This window comes from Bombina bombina, chromosome 6 (assembly GCF_027579735.1).
Source record: "Bombina bombina isolate aBomBom1 chromosome 6, aBomBom1.pri, whole genome shotgun sequence".
NCBI classification, from domain to species: domain Eukaryota; kingdom Metazoa; phylum Chordata; class Amphibia; order Anura; family Bombinatoridae; genus Bombina; species Bombina bombina.
This window is the reverse complement of record NC_069504.1, coordinates 317,976,904-317,996,707: the sequence shown is the minus strand read 5'-3', so window position 1 is coordinate 317,996,707 and position 19,804 is coordinate 317,976,904. Positions and strand designations below refer to the sequence as shown.

Here is a 19,804-nt window from a genome sequence, read left to right as displayed (position 1 = left end):
TTTAATAAAGCTGCTGGCCCAGATGGATTACCTAACGAGTTTTACAAAGTCCTCTCAATAGAGATAGCCCCATACCTCTGTAATCTGTATAATGATATCTTTATCAATGATAAACAGGTCACGCCCTCTTTTTCTTCCTCATTCACCACCTTGATCTTAAAAGAGGGGAAAGACCCTACCTGCAAAGAGTCTTATAGACCAATTGCTTTATTAAATTCGGACTACAAAATCTTGACCTCAATCTTAGCAACCAGGCTTCAGACTATCCTTTCAAAAATAATCCATCCGGACCAAGCTGGCTTCCTCAATAACCGTAACTCCTCAGCAAAAATTAGGGAATTACTCGTTATCACGGATTATATTCAGAGGATATCTGCGCAGGGGGCGGGGGGAGAGGACCTTCCGGATTTGGCCATTCTGTCAATTGACGCAGAAAAAGCTTTTGACTCAGTATCTCATAGACATATAACAACCGCTCTAATAAAGTTTGGGATTAAGGGCAATCTCCCCAAATTCATAGAGAATATATACAATCAATCTTATACAAGTCTCATAATTAATAACGATATCTCCCCTTCAATTGCATTAAACAGGGGCACGCGTCAGGGCTGTCCTCTCTCCCCACTTCTTTTTGATATAGCTATAGAACCTCTTGCAATTATGATAAGGAAATCCCTGGATGGCATAAAAGTCCGAAAACATGAAATGAAAATCGGACTGTATGCAGACGACCTACTTATATATTTGTCTAATACTGATTTGAATATATCAAAACTTTTGCGAATTACCGATCACTTCGGCGCCTTTTCGGGGTATAAAGTAAATGCTTCAAAATCTGAGTTGTTTTGGCTCAGGAAAAGTACTAGGAGTAACTCAGATCTCCCTTTTAGGGTGATAACAGAGTCCTTTAAATATTTAGGGATTCATATTCCAATTAACATTGGAGACTTATATAAACTAAATATAACTCCGATGCTTGTTTACATAAAAGAAAGACTCAAAGTTTGGCAGAATTTACCATTGTCAATATCGGGTCGGTCAGCATTATTTAAGATGGTCCTCCTCCCTAAGCTGCTCTATGTTCTCCAGAATGTCCCAGTTATGTTACTAGAAAAAGATGTTCGGTCAATGAACTCTTCAATCAGACAATTCATCTGGCAAGGGAAAAGATCTAAAATATCTTTCTTTAAACTGGCTGCCCCAAGGGAGCTGGGAGGCCTAGCATTACCAAACTTGAGATTCTATAATTTATGTTTTCTAGCCCGCATAGTAGCGGATTGGATTTTTTCCAAGAACTACATTTTAAATAATGAACTCGAACTAAGCATATGTGACCCGTTCTTACCATCAGCTTTGATACATTCTGAGTCAAAAGATCTGCCGATAGGAATTAAAGATCTTAAAACCATAATGACCCCTCTTAAAGCATGGTATAAGCTAACTAAATCTCTCTCGATAAACAGCACAGCCTCAAAATACCTGCCCTTGACTGGAAATCCTAACTTTGAACCAGGGTTAGACTCGGTGGTTTTTAATAGGTGGCATAATAACGGTCTGGATAGGGCTATATACATACTGGATCAGGATAGAAAGTGTGTTAAGTCTTTTGAAGAGCTAAAGACCGAATTCAATCTGCCAAACAAAGATCTCTATGCCTATCTGCAGATAAGGCACTATGTTCTTGACCTTACTAAAAAGGTTGGCTGGAACTGGACCCTTGGCAAATTGGAAAACTGGCTAACAATAATCAAAATCGGCTCCATGTCTATTGCCCCTGGCTACTATATTCTGAGCACTAATAAAGGCACTCCCATCATGGAGAGTCTGGCCTTGGCTTGGAACACCTCAATTCCACACAATAATATCGAGATGAAAACCCTTCAATTATCAGTGAGCAAAGTAGCAGGGACCACCCTTTCTACCACTTGGCGTGATGCACACTTAAAACTTTTGCACAGGGCATACTTCACCCCAGAAAGAGGCCTCAGAGTTCAAAATCAGGAATTTAACAAATGCCCCAAATGCTCCTATCCAGCTGCAGACTTGATTCACATGTTTTGGCAATGCCCTAAGATAAGAAATCTTTGGAGTAAGCTAGAACACTGGCTTAAAAATAAATTAAAAATTGAAATATTAGCTTTTACATTGCACCAGATTATACTATGTTTAAAACCTGAGGACAGATATCAGCCAGACGAGAAATTAGTAAATATCTCTATCTTAGCTACCAGATACTTGATCTGCAAGAAATGGAAATCGAGATTCTTACCAACTATCCCTGAAATTAGGAATAATTTAAAGAAACAATGTGTATTGGAACAAAGAAACACAAACATAGATAATGAATCTGACATACGGAACTTTTTTGATAAATGGGCACCTCTTATTAAGATCTTCCCTGAGGAAGAAATTGACTATTTGATCTTTCCATTTAAGAACTCAGAGATAGTTCTGCTCGGCATCTGGTAATTCGGTGGGAGGTAGAGAGATTTGGGACATCCCCCCCCCCCCTTTTTTTTTTTCTTTTTTTTTTTTTCTTTTCTCTCTCTTTTTTTTTTTTCTCTTCTTTTTCACCTTTTCATTGCTTTTTTTCTTTTTTTCCTTATATATACAAAAAAAACTAAAAAAACTCCAACAATGAGTAGTAAGCAAAATGGTAAATATTTGTGCTTCAGATCAACTAACTATGCGTATGACTTGTTTTATATACCTTATACATGCCTGTTATGTTGGTTTTTCTCTTGGTCTTGAAGTAACATGTACGATATCAAAATATCTTTTTTTTCTTTTTGTTATTATGGAACTTGTACTCATTGCTGGTTATAAATAAATGATATAAAAAAAAAAAAATGTTGTTTAAAATCGCATGCTCTATCTAAATCATCAAAGAAAATAATTTGGGTTTTCCTATACCTTTAATACTAACACGCATATTAAATTAACCAATGCTCTTAAATCACTGATTTGATATGTCTACGGAGCATAGAAATTCACTCAGAGTAAGGTAAAATAGTTGTTTTTTGTGAACTGCGTATTTTTATTTTTCGTATTAGTTAAAATATATCCCAACATCAAACCAATAAGTAGTAAAAATGGAAAACGAAATAGATTTCATACTGGATGCGCCAAAAAGTTAATATACAAATATTATGTGAACTGCATAGTCCCACCACAAAAACAAATGTATATATGGTCAAATGTCCATGTCAAACCAAATCTTCAATATCCAATGTTGGGGAAATACTCTGCTGCTTTCTCTTCAAAATACCATTCAATTTGAGAGTTAACAGCAGTCTATAAAATACAAATGAAAAGAGGGAGCCCAATGGTGCAGTATATCTATATAAAATGAATCAGATGTGATGAGGTACAATACTCACAGAGTCATATGCACAATCATATGCTGAATAGACAATCTGGACCTTTAGGAGAAGTCCAGTACGCTTAAACCCTGGGATGGTAGTGTACTCACTCATCAACACAGTGTATGATGCTGATAGAGGATCTAAAACCCAACACTTGTAGTATAAACTTATATAATGGGTATCGATAAGCCCTGTGGAGACAAAAGCTTGTATCGCAGTAGAAAATACTAAAAACGTATTTAATAATAAAATCACTTAAAATGTGAAAAAAACTTGTTCTCACAATGTGTTTCTTGGTTACACTGTTTCATGAGGTGAGTATTATACCATATCACACCTGATTCATTTTATATAAATATGCTGCACAATTTTTTTCTTAATAATATGAAAGATGAAAGCAGTGCATTTACACCTCTCTTTACCAGATCCAAAGTACAGTAGGTCTTCACAAATAAATAGGTTAAATTAATCAACCTACCCAGAGGTTGGAGCAAGTATCTCCTAGTGTTAAATATTCGGGCTACACCAGCTAGTGTTAGTACCCAGGTCTCAGCCCACTGTTTCTCAGCTGTGTCCCTGGAGTGATGAATAAGTATATTGCCTCCTCCTGACTCAATCTTCTCTTTGTCAGCTGTTGTTGAAGATTCTCGTACCTTATCTAACAGATGAAACAGTACCTATAAAATTAGAAAGAAAGCAGGATCACAGCCAAGACACTACATAAGCCTCTTTACGAGACATATCTGACAAAAAAATAGGAATTAAATAAAAATAAGTTACTTGATAAATTCATTATATCATGGTGGTTAGAGTCCATGATCCACTACTCATGGGAATTACCTTCCCTACCACTTGGAGGAGACAAAGATTCCAAACCCCAAGACCTCTATATAACCCATCACACCTAACTCAGTCTAACGCATAGTCAAGCAAAAGTGAGGTAAGAACTAAAAAAAATGTAGCAGGGAAAAAAATGTGCTTAAAGGGATAGTCTAGTCAAAATTAAACTTTAATGATTCAGAAAGAGCATGCAATTTTAAGCAACTTTCTAATTGACTCCTATTATAATTTTTTCTTCATTCTTTTGGTATCTTTATTTGAAAAAGCAAAATGTAAGCTTAGGAGCCGGCCCATTTTTGGTTCAGCACCAAGGTAGCACTTGGTGTCTAAAATGTAGCCACCAATCAGCAACCGCTACCCAGGTGGGGAACCAAAAATGGGTTGGCTCCTAATTTTAAATTTTTTGCTTTTTCATATAAAGATACCAAGAGAACAAAGAAAATGTGATAATAGGAGTAAATTAACAAGTTGCTTAAAATTGCATGCTCTATCTGAATCATGAAAGTTTTATTTTGACTAGACTATTACTTTAAATGGATAGTAAAGTCCAAATTAAAATTTCATGATTCAGATAGGGCAGGGCTCAGCAACCTTGGCTTTCCAGAAGTTTTAGAACTGCATTTCCCCAATGCTTAGACAGCTTAAAGACAATTAAGCATCATGGGAAATGTAGTTCTAAAACATCTGAAAAGCCAAAGTTTATTGAAAATAGCAAAAGGAATGATGTCCATGGTAACCATCAGACCAATTCCATCCATACATTGAATCACTGAAAAGTGAAGGAAAATCAACTGCAGCTAGATGCAAACTCCCAACCCTCTGGTTGCAAGATGGCTAAGCTATCTACCGGACCACTAGAGCTTGCTGTTGGCCAGACAGTAGACTGCAGAGAGAGGAAAATGAATAATCCTTGAGTATCTAACCTCTGTTAGAAATCTTCTAGATAGAGAATCTATTAAAATCCCCCAAAAATCACCCTTGTAGATGGAACAAGGGAACTCTTCTCCAGATTTATTTCCCATCCATGGGAAAGTAGAATGGACAAGATCTCTTGAAAGAGAGTTTGCTCAAAGGAAGGAGGACACCTGAACCATATATTGTCCAGGAAGGCACCCTTGCAATACCTTAAGACCTAAAAGTCTTTCTAGGATGGTGAAACTCAGAAACTTGAGAAGATCCCGAATCATGGGAACAATAAATACACATCATGCAGGTCTATGCTCGTTATGAAAAGGTCCTCTTGAACCAAACTAGAATGGATACTACTTTGAAGGTCAGAACCTGAGAAACTTGAGGTAAATACCTAGATCCCGTTCCCAGACTGGGACTGGAACTATTACTCCCAGAGAGGAAGGTCCTGAACCCAGTTCAAGGAATGCCTCTCCTCATACATTGATTGCAGATACTCTAGAAGGAGAAATCTGCCCCTGGGAGGAAATATTAGATTGGACTAAGTTCGGTTGGTTTAAAAAAGACATGACTGACCCTGCAGAAAGAGGAAAAGGAAAACTTTTTTTTTGCTCTCTTGACGTGTGGTAGAAAAAAAAACGTTTTTTTAACCGTAACGTCAGAGGATAATTCTGCCAGACCAAGTCCAAACAAGGTCTCATCCTTGAAAGGAAAAAAACACCAGAAACGTGGATTTGGAGAAAACATAAAATATTGAACCTGCAACTGCAGAACCATAAAGCCTAAGCTGTACCACTAAGCCACAGGTAGGCTTCTCGACTGTACAGGATTTCAGCCACAATGCCCGGCAGGCTAGCACAGCAAGTCTATAAGACAAGGCATTGTTTTAAATGAACAATTAAACCTCCAGCTTCTTATCCATGGATTCGTAAAGGAGCAGCTACCCTCCAAAGGGATCGAAGTTCTCTGAGCCATAGTAGAAAAGCTCCCTTCTACTTAGGGCATCGTGCATTTTAATGGAGTCAGCAACAGGAAAGTCCTTTAAAGGGCGAAAGACAGGGAGAAAGGAATCCCTAGCTTCTCCTATTCCTGTAAAAATACCCAAGGCACGTCTAGAACACTTCCTCATAGGAAGAAACATCATAAAAATGATAAAGGTCACAAAACTTTTAAATGTTGACAAGGAAAGTGGTATTGATGTTGAAGTAGCCAAAACCTCCTTTAACAATACATGACGTGTTCAAGTATACATCTGAAGGAGGTGACTACAGCATCAGATGAAGGAATTATACTGTCCAAATCTGAGATTTCACCCTCAGAAACTCCCAGCGAAACCTCCTCCCCAGACTTAGGCGAGAGAGCGACCTGTGTAGCAGAATGCGGAGCAGAAACATTACTATCTGAATCTTCAAATGTCCTCTTGCGTTTCCCTGTACGAAAGGAAAAGCAGATACTTCTACAGATACCGCAGAAGATACCTGAGCTGCAAAAATCTGCAGGAAAATACACTCCTCTAGAAGATTGAGAGGAACTGCAGGGCATAGCATGTGACACCATAGAGTATTGGGACTTTTAAGGAGAAAGCTGTGGCATTGCCTGAACAGCATCATCCTAGGAGACATGAGGGTCAGAGGGCAACAACCTATCTGTGCATCCAATAGCTTTGGCTAAAAATGCAGCACAGAAAACATAGACAAATTATTAATTTCAAAATTTGTCCTGAAAAACATGAGGCTCAAACAAAATGAAAACTTTCATTTTTCAAAAGAATCATACTAAATATGAGGGACAGAATGTTTAGTAAAAACAATTTGGTCCTCAAGAGTCAACAATAAGGAATTCCTAGGAACAGACCCCTGTTCCATACCAGAACATATGCCCCAAAACACACATTTTTGTGTAAAAATGGCTAAGATGCCTAACACGAAATTAAAGTGTAAGACAATTTATTTATAAAAACCTTAACTTAAGGTTTTATACATTCTGCACTCTGCTATCTAATACTGTGTCTCTAGAAATTAACCTAAAAAATAAATTTTTATTTTAAAAAAGGGCTAGAAATTTTACCACCACCAAAGCTAAAGTGGTCTAAATCTTCATACAGACACACCAAAATATTTGCAAAAAAAAAAATCTTTCAAGTCAAGTGTATCTATCAGGACAGCTTATCTATGAAGGCTGTACCGCTGACTAAAAACCCAGTTACAGGCATAGAAGAACTCCGCTCTCAACCAGAGAACGAGGCGGAGTTACAGAAACTGCACTCGACAAGAGCCTAAAATGGCAGCGCTCCGTTCTCTGTAGAAAAAGGAGACAGGGCCATGAAAATGGCATGGAGATGAAGCGCAGTTGTTTTGTTACATCGCGCTTCATCCTGTCGCTTAGTATTGAGTAAACATGGATGCTGTATTTCCCTAAAAACAAAATAGTTTGCAGGAGAAAATATGACACCGCTCTACCTTATTTCAAGAAGCGGAGGAAGGCACATCATACTCGCCCTATAGGAATGGCGCTGTCAAAGAAAAAGCACGCTCTCCTAATAGACACCCCTATAACTCTGTGAAACAGGAGTCAGCGTAGGATTATGCTCCAGACTTACCTATGTTTTGAGTCCTTAACCCCATAAGTGCCAGCCTCCTAGCCAAAGAAGACAAAAGGCACTTACCTGCACATCTAGCTGTCCGGCAGGACGACAGCTCATATGGTATGGAAGGACGCCACTCCTTACAGAGACCTGTGACAAAAAGAAAGGACAGAGTAGACCTACTCTGGCTTTCTATACAAGGGCAGCAACCTGTTAGGAAAACGCAGCAAGGCCCACCTTACAAGTTCCTAACTGCTTTAAAGCCACCATTGCCCTACTGAAGAGACCAATGTGGAGTACGGCTAGACCCAAAAAACTTGCTTGTAGCAAAAGAAATACAATTTTCTGCAGACATCAGTACTTCACCTCCTACATTGACAGAGGCAAAGAGAATGACTGGGGTTTGTGGGAAGGGAAGTGATACTTAACAGCCTTGATGTGGTGCTCTTTGCCTCCTCCTCCTGCTGGCCAGGAGTGATACTCCCAACAGTAATTAAGGACGTCATATTTTAAAGTGGCTGGCGACACTTTAAAATATGTCACAAACAAGATTCAGATAGTTTAAGATGCATTGGCATTGATAGGGGTATTGTGCATAATCGTGGTGAAAATGTAGATAAAGCATTGCTTTAAAAAGAAGCTGCTTGGATGTAGGCTCCAAAAAGAGAGCGTTGAGCTGAATTAACCGCCACTTCAACCCTCAATACCAGCGTTGCTTACGGTAGCGGTAAGCTGGCAAAACGTGCTCGTGCACGATTCCCCCATAGGAAACAATGGGGCAGTTTGGGCTGAAAAAAAACCTAACACCTGCAAAAAAGCAGCGTTCAGCTCCTAACGCAGCCCCATTGTTTCCTATGGCGAAACACTTTCTAAGTCTGCACCTAACACCCTAACATGAACCCCGAGTCTAAACACCCCTAACCTTACACTTATTAACCCCTAATCTGCCGCCCCCGCTATCGCTGACATCTGCATTATACTATTAACCCCTAATCTGCCGCTCCGTACACCGCCCAAACCTACACTATACTTATGAACCCCTAATCTGCTACCCCCCATCGCCGACACCTACATTATATTTATTAAACCCTAATCTGCCCCCCCCCAACGTCCCCACCACATAACTTCAAGTATTAACCCCTAATCTGCCGACCGGACCTCGCCGCTACTATAATAAATGTATTAACCCCTAAAGCTAAGTCTAACCATAACCCTAACACCCCCCTAAATTAAATATAATTTTAATCTAACTAAATAAATTAACTCTTATTAACTAAAGTATTCCTATTTAAAACTAAATACTTACCTGTAAAATAAACCCTAATATAGCTACAATATAACGAATAATTATATTGTAGCTATTTTAGGATTTATATTTATTTTACAGGCAACTTTGTATTTATTTTAACTAGGTACAATAGCTATTAAATAGTTAATAACTATTTAATAGCTACCTAGTTAAAATAATTACAAAATTACCTGTAAAATAAATCCTAACCTAAATTACAAATACACCTAACACTACACTATCAATACATTAATTAAATAAATTACCTTCAATTAGCTAAACTAAAATACAATTAAATAAATTAAACTACAAAAAAACAACACTAAATTACATAAAATAAAAAAATATTACAAGAAATTTAAACTAATTACACCTAATCTAAGCCCCCTAATAAAATAATAATAAAAAAAAATAATAAAAGTCCCTACCCTATTCTACATTACAAATTAATCAGCTCTTTTACCAGCCCTTAAAAAGGCTTTTTGCGGGGCATGCCCCAAAGTAATCAGCTCTTTTGCCTGTAAAAAAAAATACAACCCCCCCCAACATTAAAACCCACCACTCACATACCCCTACTCTAACCCACCCAAATCCCCCTTAAATAAACCTATCACTACCCCCCTGAAGATCACCCTACCTTGAGCCGTGTTCACCCAGCCGGGCACCGATGGACCAAAAGAGGACATCCGGAGCGGCAGAAGTCTTCATCCTATCCGGGCAGAAGAGGACATCCGGACCGGCAGACATCTTCATCCAAGCGGCATCTTCTATCTTCATCTATCCGGAGCGGAGCCATCTTCTTCCCAGCCGACGCGGATCCATCCTCTTCAACCGACTTCTACTCGTCGAATGAAGGTTCCTTTAAATGACGTCATCCAAGATGGCGTCCCTCGAATTCCGATTGGCTGATAGAATCCTATCAGCCAATCGGAATTAAGGTAAGAAAAATCTGATTGGGTGATTGAATCAGCCAATCAGATTCAAGTTCAATCCGATTGGCTGATCCAATCAGCCAATCAGATTGAGCTTGCATTCTATTGGCTGATCGGAACAGCAAATAGAATGTGAGCTCAATCTGATTGGCTGATTGGATCAGCCAATCGGATTGAACTTGAATCTGATTGGCTGATTGAATCAGCCAATCAGATTTTTCCTACCTTAATTCCGATTGGCTGATAGAATCTTATCAGTCAATCGGAATTCGAGGGACGCCATCTTGGATGACGTCATTTAAAGGAACCTTCATTCGGCGAGTAGGTATCGGTTGAAGAGGATGGATCCGCGTCGGCTGGGAAGAAGATGGCTCCGCTCCGGATGGATGAAGATAGAAGATGCCACTTGGATGAAGATGTCTGCTGGTCCGGATGTCCTCTTCTGCCCGGATAGGATGAAGACTTCTGCCGCTCCAGATGTCCTCTTTTGGTCCATCGGTGCCCGGTAGGGTGAACACGGCTCAAGGTAGGGTGATCTTTAGGGGGGTAGTGATAGGTTTATTTAAGGGGGGTTTGGGTGGGTTAGAGTAGGGGTATGTGGGTGGTGGGTTTTAATGTTGGGGGGGGTTGTATTTTTTTTTTACAGGCAAAAGAGCCGATTACTTTGGGGCATGCTCCGCAAAAAGCCCTTTTAAGGGCTGGTAAAAGAGCTGATTAATTTGTAATGTAGAATAGGGTAGGGGCTTTTATTATTTTTTTTATTTTTTTGTTTTATTAGGGGGCTTAGATTAGGTGTAATTAGTTTAAATTTCTTGTAATATTTTTTTATTTTATGTAATTTAGTGTTTTTTTTTTTTTGTAATTTAGTTTAGTTTATTTAATTGTATTTAATTGTAGGTATTGGTAGTTTATTTATTTAATTAATTTAATGATAGTGTAGTGTTAGGTTTAATTGTAACTTAGGTTAGGATTTATTTTACAGGTAATTTTGTATTTATTTTAACTAGGTAGCTATTAAATAGTTATTAACTATTTAATAGCTTTTGTACCTAGTTAAAATAAATACAAAGTTGCCTGTAAAATAAATATAAATCCTAAAATAGCTACAATGTAATTATTAATTATATTGTAGCTATATTAGGGTTTATTTTATAGGTAAGTATTTAGTTTCAAATAGGAATTATTTAGTTAATTTTAGGAATATTATTTCATTTAATATAAATTATATTTATGTTAGGGGGGTGTTAGGGTTAGAGTTATGTTTAGGGGTTAATAACTTTATTATAGTAGCGGCGACGGTGCGGGCGTGAGATTAGGGGTTAATAAATGTAGGTAGGTGGCGGCAATGTTAGGGAGGGCAGATTAGGGGTTAATACAATTTATTCTAGTGTTTGCGAGGCGGGAGTGCGGCGGTTTAGGGGTTAATACATTTATTATAGTGGCGGCGAGGTCCGGTCAGCAGATTAGGGGTTAATAAGTGTAGTTAGGTAGCGGCGACGTTGGGGGGGGGGGGGCAGATTAGGAGTTAATAAATATAATATAGGGGTCGGCAATGTTACGGGCAGCAGATTAGGGGTTCATAAGTATAACGTAGGTGGCGGAGATGTCCGGTCGGCAGATTAGGGGTTAAAAAAATTTATTAGAGTGGCGGCGATGTGGGGGGGGCCTCGGTTTAGGGGTACATAGGTAGTTTATGGGTGTTAGTGTACTTTGTAGCACAGTAGTTAAGAGCTTTATATTCCGGCGTTAGCCCATAAAGCTCTTAACTACTGACTTTTTTTGGTGTTAGGAGTCTTGTCGGTAGAGGGTCTACCGCTCACTTCTCCCAAGACTCCAACTACCAGCGTTAGGCAGATCCCATTGAAAAGATAGGATACGCAATTGGTGTAAGGGGATCTGCGGTAGCCTGGAATCGCGGTAGGGAAGTGAGCGTTAGACCCTTTCCTGGCTGACTCTAAATACCAGCGGGCGGCCAAAAGCAGCGTTAGGGCCCCTTAACGCTGCTTTTGACGGCTAACGCCAAACTCTAAATCTAGGCGTATGTTTCTTAAGAGTAACATATAGTAACAATTTGTTAACATGGAAGCCTTTAGTCTTGTTAGAATAATAACAATAGTTGTTTTTCCTCCCATTAAATGAATTTATCTCCTCTTGTGTATTAAATATGTATATCTGGGGGAGTATACCCTATCTTTAAGCAGACTGTCCACATTATGCGTACTTAAATGCAAACTAATAAATTGGCTACCATAAAGTTTTCTTAAAAACATCTTGCTTGATAAAATGCTTTAAGTATATATTTATTACTGCCTACTACTGTGAGTGCCATCTGAGATTTTCTATAACCAATAATGTTTTGTAAATATTGTAAATTACTGTATATTTAAATTTGTGTATTTGTTAGTAACATGTTCATTCATCATTCTAAGGGGCGGACTTTTCAGTTTATATAAATAGAACCGCTAGTTCACTAGCTAATTAGCCCTGAGGAAGTCCCGTAAGACTTTGGGGATGAAACACGTGTTGACCTAATCACGTGACGTCACGCACGCTGTGCACGGCCTGCTGGTGAGACCGCAATTGTTCAGTTTACATGCATATGATACTGATTGCTCCTACTAACAGAGGATTCTGGATGAAATATAATTCCTCGACAAAACCCAGCACCTAGGTATGTGAGTGGAACTTTTTATTACCGTTGAGTGCTCTTGAAGTGGGGAAGGATTGCCGTTATGAACAGCCAAGTTGATTCCTTTGCAATTTCAACAACCATTGCTACGTTATAACCTCTGCATATACTGCTACTTACACACCCACAGCTTTATTTGCAATTGACGTTTACGAACGCATACTGGTGTGCAGGACTGTTTGTCTGTTGGCTAATCTTCATTGCTTAAGCAATACTAACACTGCAAGCTTGGCATCTTTTCAAAAAGTCAGGAACACTGATATTTAACATGACTTGGCCAATCGACTGGAACAGGAAAATGTTGCAAGCATAATAAGAATGCTACATTGATTAAATTCAGTGGTTTTGCTGTAAATGGAAAAATAAGCCTGACTGCTTAGCGTATATGGAACAAAACACCAGCCTCTCTTATATATAAAGCAAGTTCTTTTTATTTAACACTGCTATGAAGGGTAGTTACCCATATGCACCCAGTATGTATATACATAGTATTGTTTAGTGCTGCATTAATTCAGTACATTATTTGCATGTGCACTTTATAGATGCATATTTGATGCAGGTTAAACCTACAATTTGTGGGTGAGTGAGGGCTTACATAGATCCTAATTATTCCATGACAGTATATCCCTTCCATTGAGTTGGGGCTGCCCTCTGGAAAGGTGTTGCATATCCATCATATACCCATTGATTACGATCTCCCTGTGATGTCACTTATATATATTCGTTTTTTCTTCTTTTTTATGCTAGTTTTTTGGTTTCACAAGTTTGTTAACATGCACATTCATGTTGTTTATTTCTAGGTTTTGGTGTATAGTAATTTCTGTAAGGAAGTGTCTCTATAACATTTTTTGTGATTGTATTTTTGAATTACAAATAACAAACAGCTATATAAAAGATAAAAAAAAGAGTGCTTGATTCCCTGTCTTTCTTTTGGTAGTGGATATCACTGCCATATTTCTTTCTCTATTTTTGATCTAAAAGAAGGCCATGTAGCTGCTTTACAAATTTGATCAACTGAGGCCTAATTCTTAAAACCCCATGAAGAAGCAAATTATCTGGTAGAATAAGCAGTAATCTTTATAGTGGAGGCTGACTTGCCTCCAAATAAGCCTTGTGAACTGAAAGTTTCAACCAAGAAGCTAAAGAAATGGCAGAAGCCTTCTGTACTTTCCTAGAGCCTGAAAAATGAATGAACAAACTAGAAGTTTGTCTAAAGGCCTTAGTAGCATCAATGTAATAGTTCATGCCCTAACAACATCCAAATTATGCAAAGATCTTTCTGAAGCAGACTTGAGATTAGGACACAAAGAAGGATCAACAATTTCTCTGCTGATGTTATCAGAAGAAACAAACTTTGACAATAAATCAAAAGTAGTTCTTAAGACTACCTTATCCTGATGAAAAATCAGATAGGGCGGTTCACAAGAAAGAGCAGAGAATTCAGAAACTCTTCTAGCAGATGAAATTGCTAAAAGAAACAACACCTTCCAAGATAGTAGCTTAATGTCAATCTTATGCATAGGTTCAAAAGGCGGAGCTTGCAGAACTCTTAAAACCAAGTTAAGATTTCAAGGAGGAGAAATTTGCTTAATTACAGGTTTGATATTAACCAAAGTCTGGACAAAACCATGAATATAAGGAAGATTAGCAATTTTCCTATGAAACAAAATTGAAAGAGCAGAAATCTGACCTCTCAGAGAACTGGCAGATAAACCGTTATCCAAGCCATCCTGTAAAAACTGTAGAATCCTAGGAATTCTAAAATAATGCCAAGAAAAAAACGGTTCAAGTATACACTACAAAATAAAGGCTTTCCGGAATGAATTTTTAAGTTTCCTATTTACAGGCTTCCGAACCTGAATTAACGTTTCAATCATAGAATAAGAGAAATCCCTATGTCTTAGATCTAAAGGTTCAATTTCCATACCACTAAACTCAGATACTCATTTGAGAACTAGATGGGAAAATAAATTTAGGAATATGAGGCCTATCCCCAGAGACGGAGGAAAAAGAAGGTAACTGAACCTCTGTACTAGATTTGGATACCAAATCCTGTAAAATCACAGTATAAATTACCAAAACCACTAGGGATGCACCGAAATTTCGGCAACCGAAATTTTCGGCCGAAAATGGGCCTATCCTATTTCGGCCGAAAGAGAGGCAAGCTGGCCGAAAATTGCATGTTATATTTGTGCCACACTTACACTTGCTGGCCGCCGCTAACCGCATCCACCCACACCTACATTTAGACCGGTGCAGCTAGAGGCTTTCTAGGCCATTAGGTTACTAAACTACATTTCCCACAATGCCACTCACGCATGAACAGCACAGCCTCCTCCCTCCCTTTCTATCTAGAGCGGTTTGTTTCAGAAGAATCTGTAGTGCGTGCACTTCCTGAAAGGCTCCGGTATTTTGTTGATTGAGTGCTGACCTTAGTGAGGAGGAAGAGTTGCTCCGGTGCAAGTTCAGCTCTGTTAGAGACAATGGAGGTTTGATTGATTTACAGCAGCCTAAAAGGTAGCAAGCAACCCCCCTCTACCTCCAGGCATTACAAAGCTGTAAATCAAACCTCCGTTGTCTCTAAGGGAGCTGAACTGCTGAACCGGAGCAACTCTTCCTCCACAATAACAGCAGGTTAACCTCTTCCTCCTCACTAAGCAGCAGCAGTTAACCATTAGGCAGCAAAAACAGCAATACTCTAGTCCTCAATCAAAGTCCCATAGGCAGGATAATAACATACGTGGAGCACCTTCCTGATTTAATTTTAGTCAGCTGATATGGGAACTGAAGTTAAAAGATATTACTAATGCTGCTTTTAAGGATCCACTATTTTTTATTTTTTGTTATAGAGCACAAGTATTTATCAGAACTGTCATTTACATAAGTGCCTTAAACAGAGAGCTGCCACTCATATGTGAATGACAACTCTCTGTATAAAGCACTTATGTTACTGTCTTCTCTCTATAAAACACTTCTGTAAATTACAGCTCTGTATAAGCCTCTTCTATGAATGACAGCTCTCTGTATAATGCCCTGCTGCTTATTACAGCTCTCTCTTTTATATAGGGCAATCATGTGACTGACAGCTCTCTGAATAATGCACTTCTATTACTAATAACATCTCTCTGTATAATGATCTTACGTTACTAAAAGCTCTTTGTATAAGGCACCTCTGTTACTGACACCACTTTGTTGTATAAGGCTCTTCTGTTACTGTCTGCTCCCTGTATAATGAACTTATGTTACTGGATTCTCTCTATATAAGGTACTTATGTTACTGGCTGCTCTCTGTATAAGGCACTTCTGTGAATTACAGCTATGTGTACTGTGAATGACAGCTCTCTGTATAAGACACTTATGTGAATCACATCTCTCTGTATAAAGCACTAAGGTACCCTATTAATAGAGAGAGCTGTAAAAAGCACCAGTGCATTATACAGAGAACTGTCATTCACAGAAGAGGCTTATACAGAGAGTTGTAATTTACACAAGTGTTTTATACAAAGAGAAGACAGTAACATAAGTGCTTTAAACAGAGAGCAGCCAGTATCAGAAGAGCCTTATACAAAGTGCTGTCAGTAACAGATGTGCCTTATACAGAGAGATGTCAGTAACAGAAGTCTTATACAGAGAGATGTCAGTAACAGAAGAGGTTTATACAGAGAGCTGTTAGTAACAAGAGCTTTATACAGAGAGATGTTGGTAACAGAAGAGGTTTATACAGAGAGGTGCTAGTAACACGAGCCTTATGAAGAGAGATGTTAAGTAACAGGAGAGCTTTATACAGAGAGGTGCTAGTAACTGAAGAGCCTTATACAGAGAACTAAGTAAAAGATGAGCTTCCAACAAACAAATATCAATAGCAAACTTAGAAGAGTCTTATACAGAGATTTGTTTAAATGGATAGGTAACCCAAAATTTTTCTTTCATAATTTAGATAGAGCATGTGTTTTTAAACAACTTTCTAATTTACTTCTATTATTTTTTTCTTAGTTCTCTTGGTATCTTTATTTTAAACAGTTGGAATGTAAGCTTAGAAGCCAACCCATTTCTGGAGCACTATTTAATATCAACAATTATTCTTCATTCAGTCCTATATAATGGAAACAGATTTAACAGATTTTTATTTATATTGGTTTATTAAGTTTATTTTCTGTCTAATTTTGGTGAGTTACTTTCAATAAAAGGGTGGTTATTTATTTTAATGGCTTGTAGTTTTTCATTTTTGAGTAATTAAATTCATTAAGTCTAATATTATTAATACAATTATAGAAAAAAACTATTTTAAAATCATTTGGGTAAAAGGTCATTTTCGGTTTCGGTTTTCTCCAACCACATCCAGTGGAGGCAAAGAAAAGACTGAGGTATGTGTGAGGTGTTATATAGAGCTCTTGGGGTTTGAGAATCTTTGCCTCCTCCAAGTTCTAGGAAAGTTAATTCCCATGAATAATAGACCATGGACTCTCACTACCTATATGAAAGAAATATATGTAAAAATCTTTATTAAGACACCACATTGAGGTCTGCAACCCTGTTAACTAAAAACGCGGTTCATAGTACTACCTATTTTGAACTTTATTTTAAGATCCTGACACAATGGCATTACACTCCCTTACGCTTATTTCAGATCTCCAAAACAAATTCTTCTATGTGTTGGAGGGGATGTGGCAAAGTGGGATCCCCTGCCCATATGTGGTGGGAGTGCCCTAAGATTCAGAGAATCTGGACCAGGGCATTCTATTACTGCACCAAATTAGGTTTGGTGGAATCTAGTCGGCCAGCTGTAGCGCTATTTCATTTATTCTCTGACAAGATACCTCGACATTTAAAATACCTGTGCATATATATTTTCATGTCTGTTAAACTAAATATCGCTAGGGCATGGCTCCAATCTAAGGGCCCTAGATGGAGCCAGATTAAGTCTACAATGATACATATTGAAACTATGGAATGCGCGGTCTTTGCAGCTAACAACAAAATCCCGATTCACTGTCTCTGCTGGGAAGCTTGGCGACAATGCCTAGAAGGAGAGATTATCACGTGCTAGCAATGCCTTGTGCCTTATGTAATAGGATTATAGATGACACCAGACATAGGGTGTGGAAACTGGTCGCCGGTGGGTTCTCCTGTAGGGATCCAGAGCTTTTGGGACATTTAGAACTAGAGATGGGGAGTCACCCTCCCACCCGCCCTCCTCACCCTTTACCCTCCTCACCCTTTCCCCTCCTCCCCCCCCCCCTTCCTTCCCTTCTTCTCTTTTCCTAAACTATGTGGTATACATTTGTTGAGTTGCTCTTTTTCTCGCTTGATATCCATAACCAACTCGTTAATTCATGTTTATATTATATAGTGTTGTCTATTGACTGTTAATGAACCATTGTGTTCAGTACTACAAAAGTAAAAAACTATATGAGATTTGTCTTATGTTGGAACTCTACATATGATTTAATATCGTCTAATCTTACTCTGTCATTGGAAACTATTATATATGCTACTAGTGCCCTGTAACTGATAGCTACTGAGCTTTTAATGTATAATGATGTTTCCCGTTGTTACATGAGTTTCGCCTGTTATTGTATTTGCATGTCATTTTATCATAAACCTCAATAAAAAATATTTAAACAAAAAAAAAAAAAAAAAAAGACACCACATTGAAGCCACATAGACAAGGAAAAGGGTCTTTCCTATGGATTCAAAATATCAGTATTGATATGATAATACGTAACAATTAAAGAACAGCTATTATAAACCTCATGTGTGAGTACGTCAAATAACTGGTAATAACTTAAGAGGCTGTTTAATGATCTTTATGGATTTTTTTTAGTAAACTTACAGGTTATAGTGGGTCTCTCTTTTCTGGGTTTTTTATGATGCCATTGTTAAGTTGTAACGAACTACATTACACTTTCATCTAAAACTATAGATATTTTTAATTCTGGGTAATATCAAGAAGCAAACGTGGTTTGTTGACAAAGCATCAAATTAATTGTGTGGTGGCTTAATAAAGATATCTATATAGGGGGGGCAGAGCCTACACTCAATGCGGCAAGACGTGTCTCAATGAAGCTCTCTGAGACAGGCACTAGTTATAGGAGCTATATATTGTAAATCTCGACATTTCCTATCCTGTAGCAGCTTTTTCCTACTATTAACAACTAAACTCTAAGAGTGGATAGATTTGACAAAGTTTAAGCCTATGTTTGTTGAGTCAGCTACGTGACACACTTCTTCTCAAGACTTGAAGCCATCTTGAAAAACTTTTGCACCTACACAGTAAGTCTAGCAACAGAAGAAGTGCCTGTAAAGGATTTGGAGCGTAGGTCTGGGGCTGCCGCAACATTACCCCCCCCCCCCCTGAACTCCGGGGTTACGATATCCTAATATAGGATAGCCAGCAGTCATATACTGACTGTTTTTTTTATCATAAGAGACTACCCTACTAAAGTAACTATTCCTAGCCCCACGAGCACAAATGGAGGCCCTAGCACGGTGGGAGACACATATGCATAGCCTACTACAGGAGTACTTCTGTGACCTAGAAAGGGATCTATGTGCAATTATCACTACACATGCTCTGGTGATAGCGGAGAGCCTGGATATCAATGCGACCGGGAGGGCTTATGGGGGAGAGGCCCTCTCGACTACACCCCAGACACCAATAAGCCTGAGCTCAGAAAAGTCCCTCCTGAATGTGCAGGAGCCCCACGAGTTACCCAGAGATGTGTCTCACATCACGGTGCCTCTTAGCCACTGGCCGGATTGCAGGCTTGAAGGAGAAGATAATGTGGCAGCCATAACAAGTGCGGTGGAGACCCGCAAGGAAATATACTTTGTGCCCGCTTCCATACCTGAGCTGACCGCCGCTACGAATCACACCACAATGATAGACATAACTACACATGTGGGTCAAAATGGAACTTATGTGCAAGGATCAGATTCGTTCTACCATTCTTTAATAAGTGACACTGAGACCATGCCAGGAGGGGATCACCGTTTGGCCACCGCAGATGGACTCGTGCTGCTAAAGAGACATTTGCTGCAACAAAACAAAGGGCAGCAGTACTACCTGGCTCAGATACAGTGCAGGGACCTGGCTGTGGGATCATTTCGCTTGGTAGCTTTACGAAAGGACTTAAAGGAAACTACACTTCGCTTACACTGGGTCCTTACTCCAGACTTTACCTACCCTTTGAAAAC

At 38.7% G+C, this 19,804-nt stretch overlaps 1 protein-coding gene across 1 annotated transcript in view; it reads right to left on the bottom strand.

Annotated features, from left to right (window-relative positions):
- MON2 (MON2 homolog, regulator of endosome-to-Golgi trafficking) overlaps nt 1-19,804 on the bottom strand; it is a 388,187-nt gene that overhangs the window by 128,623 nt on the left and 239,760 nt on the right. The window contains 1 exon segment of the mRNA XM_053719242.1: nt 3,844-4,042. Coding sequence (XP_053575217.1) covers nt 3,844-4,042 — 199 coding nt within the window.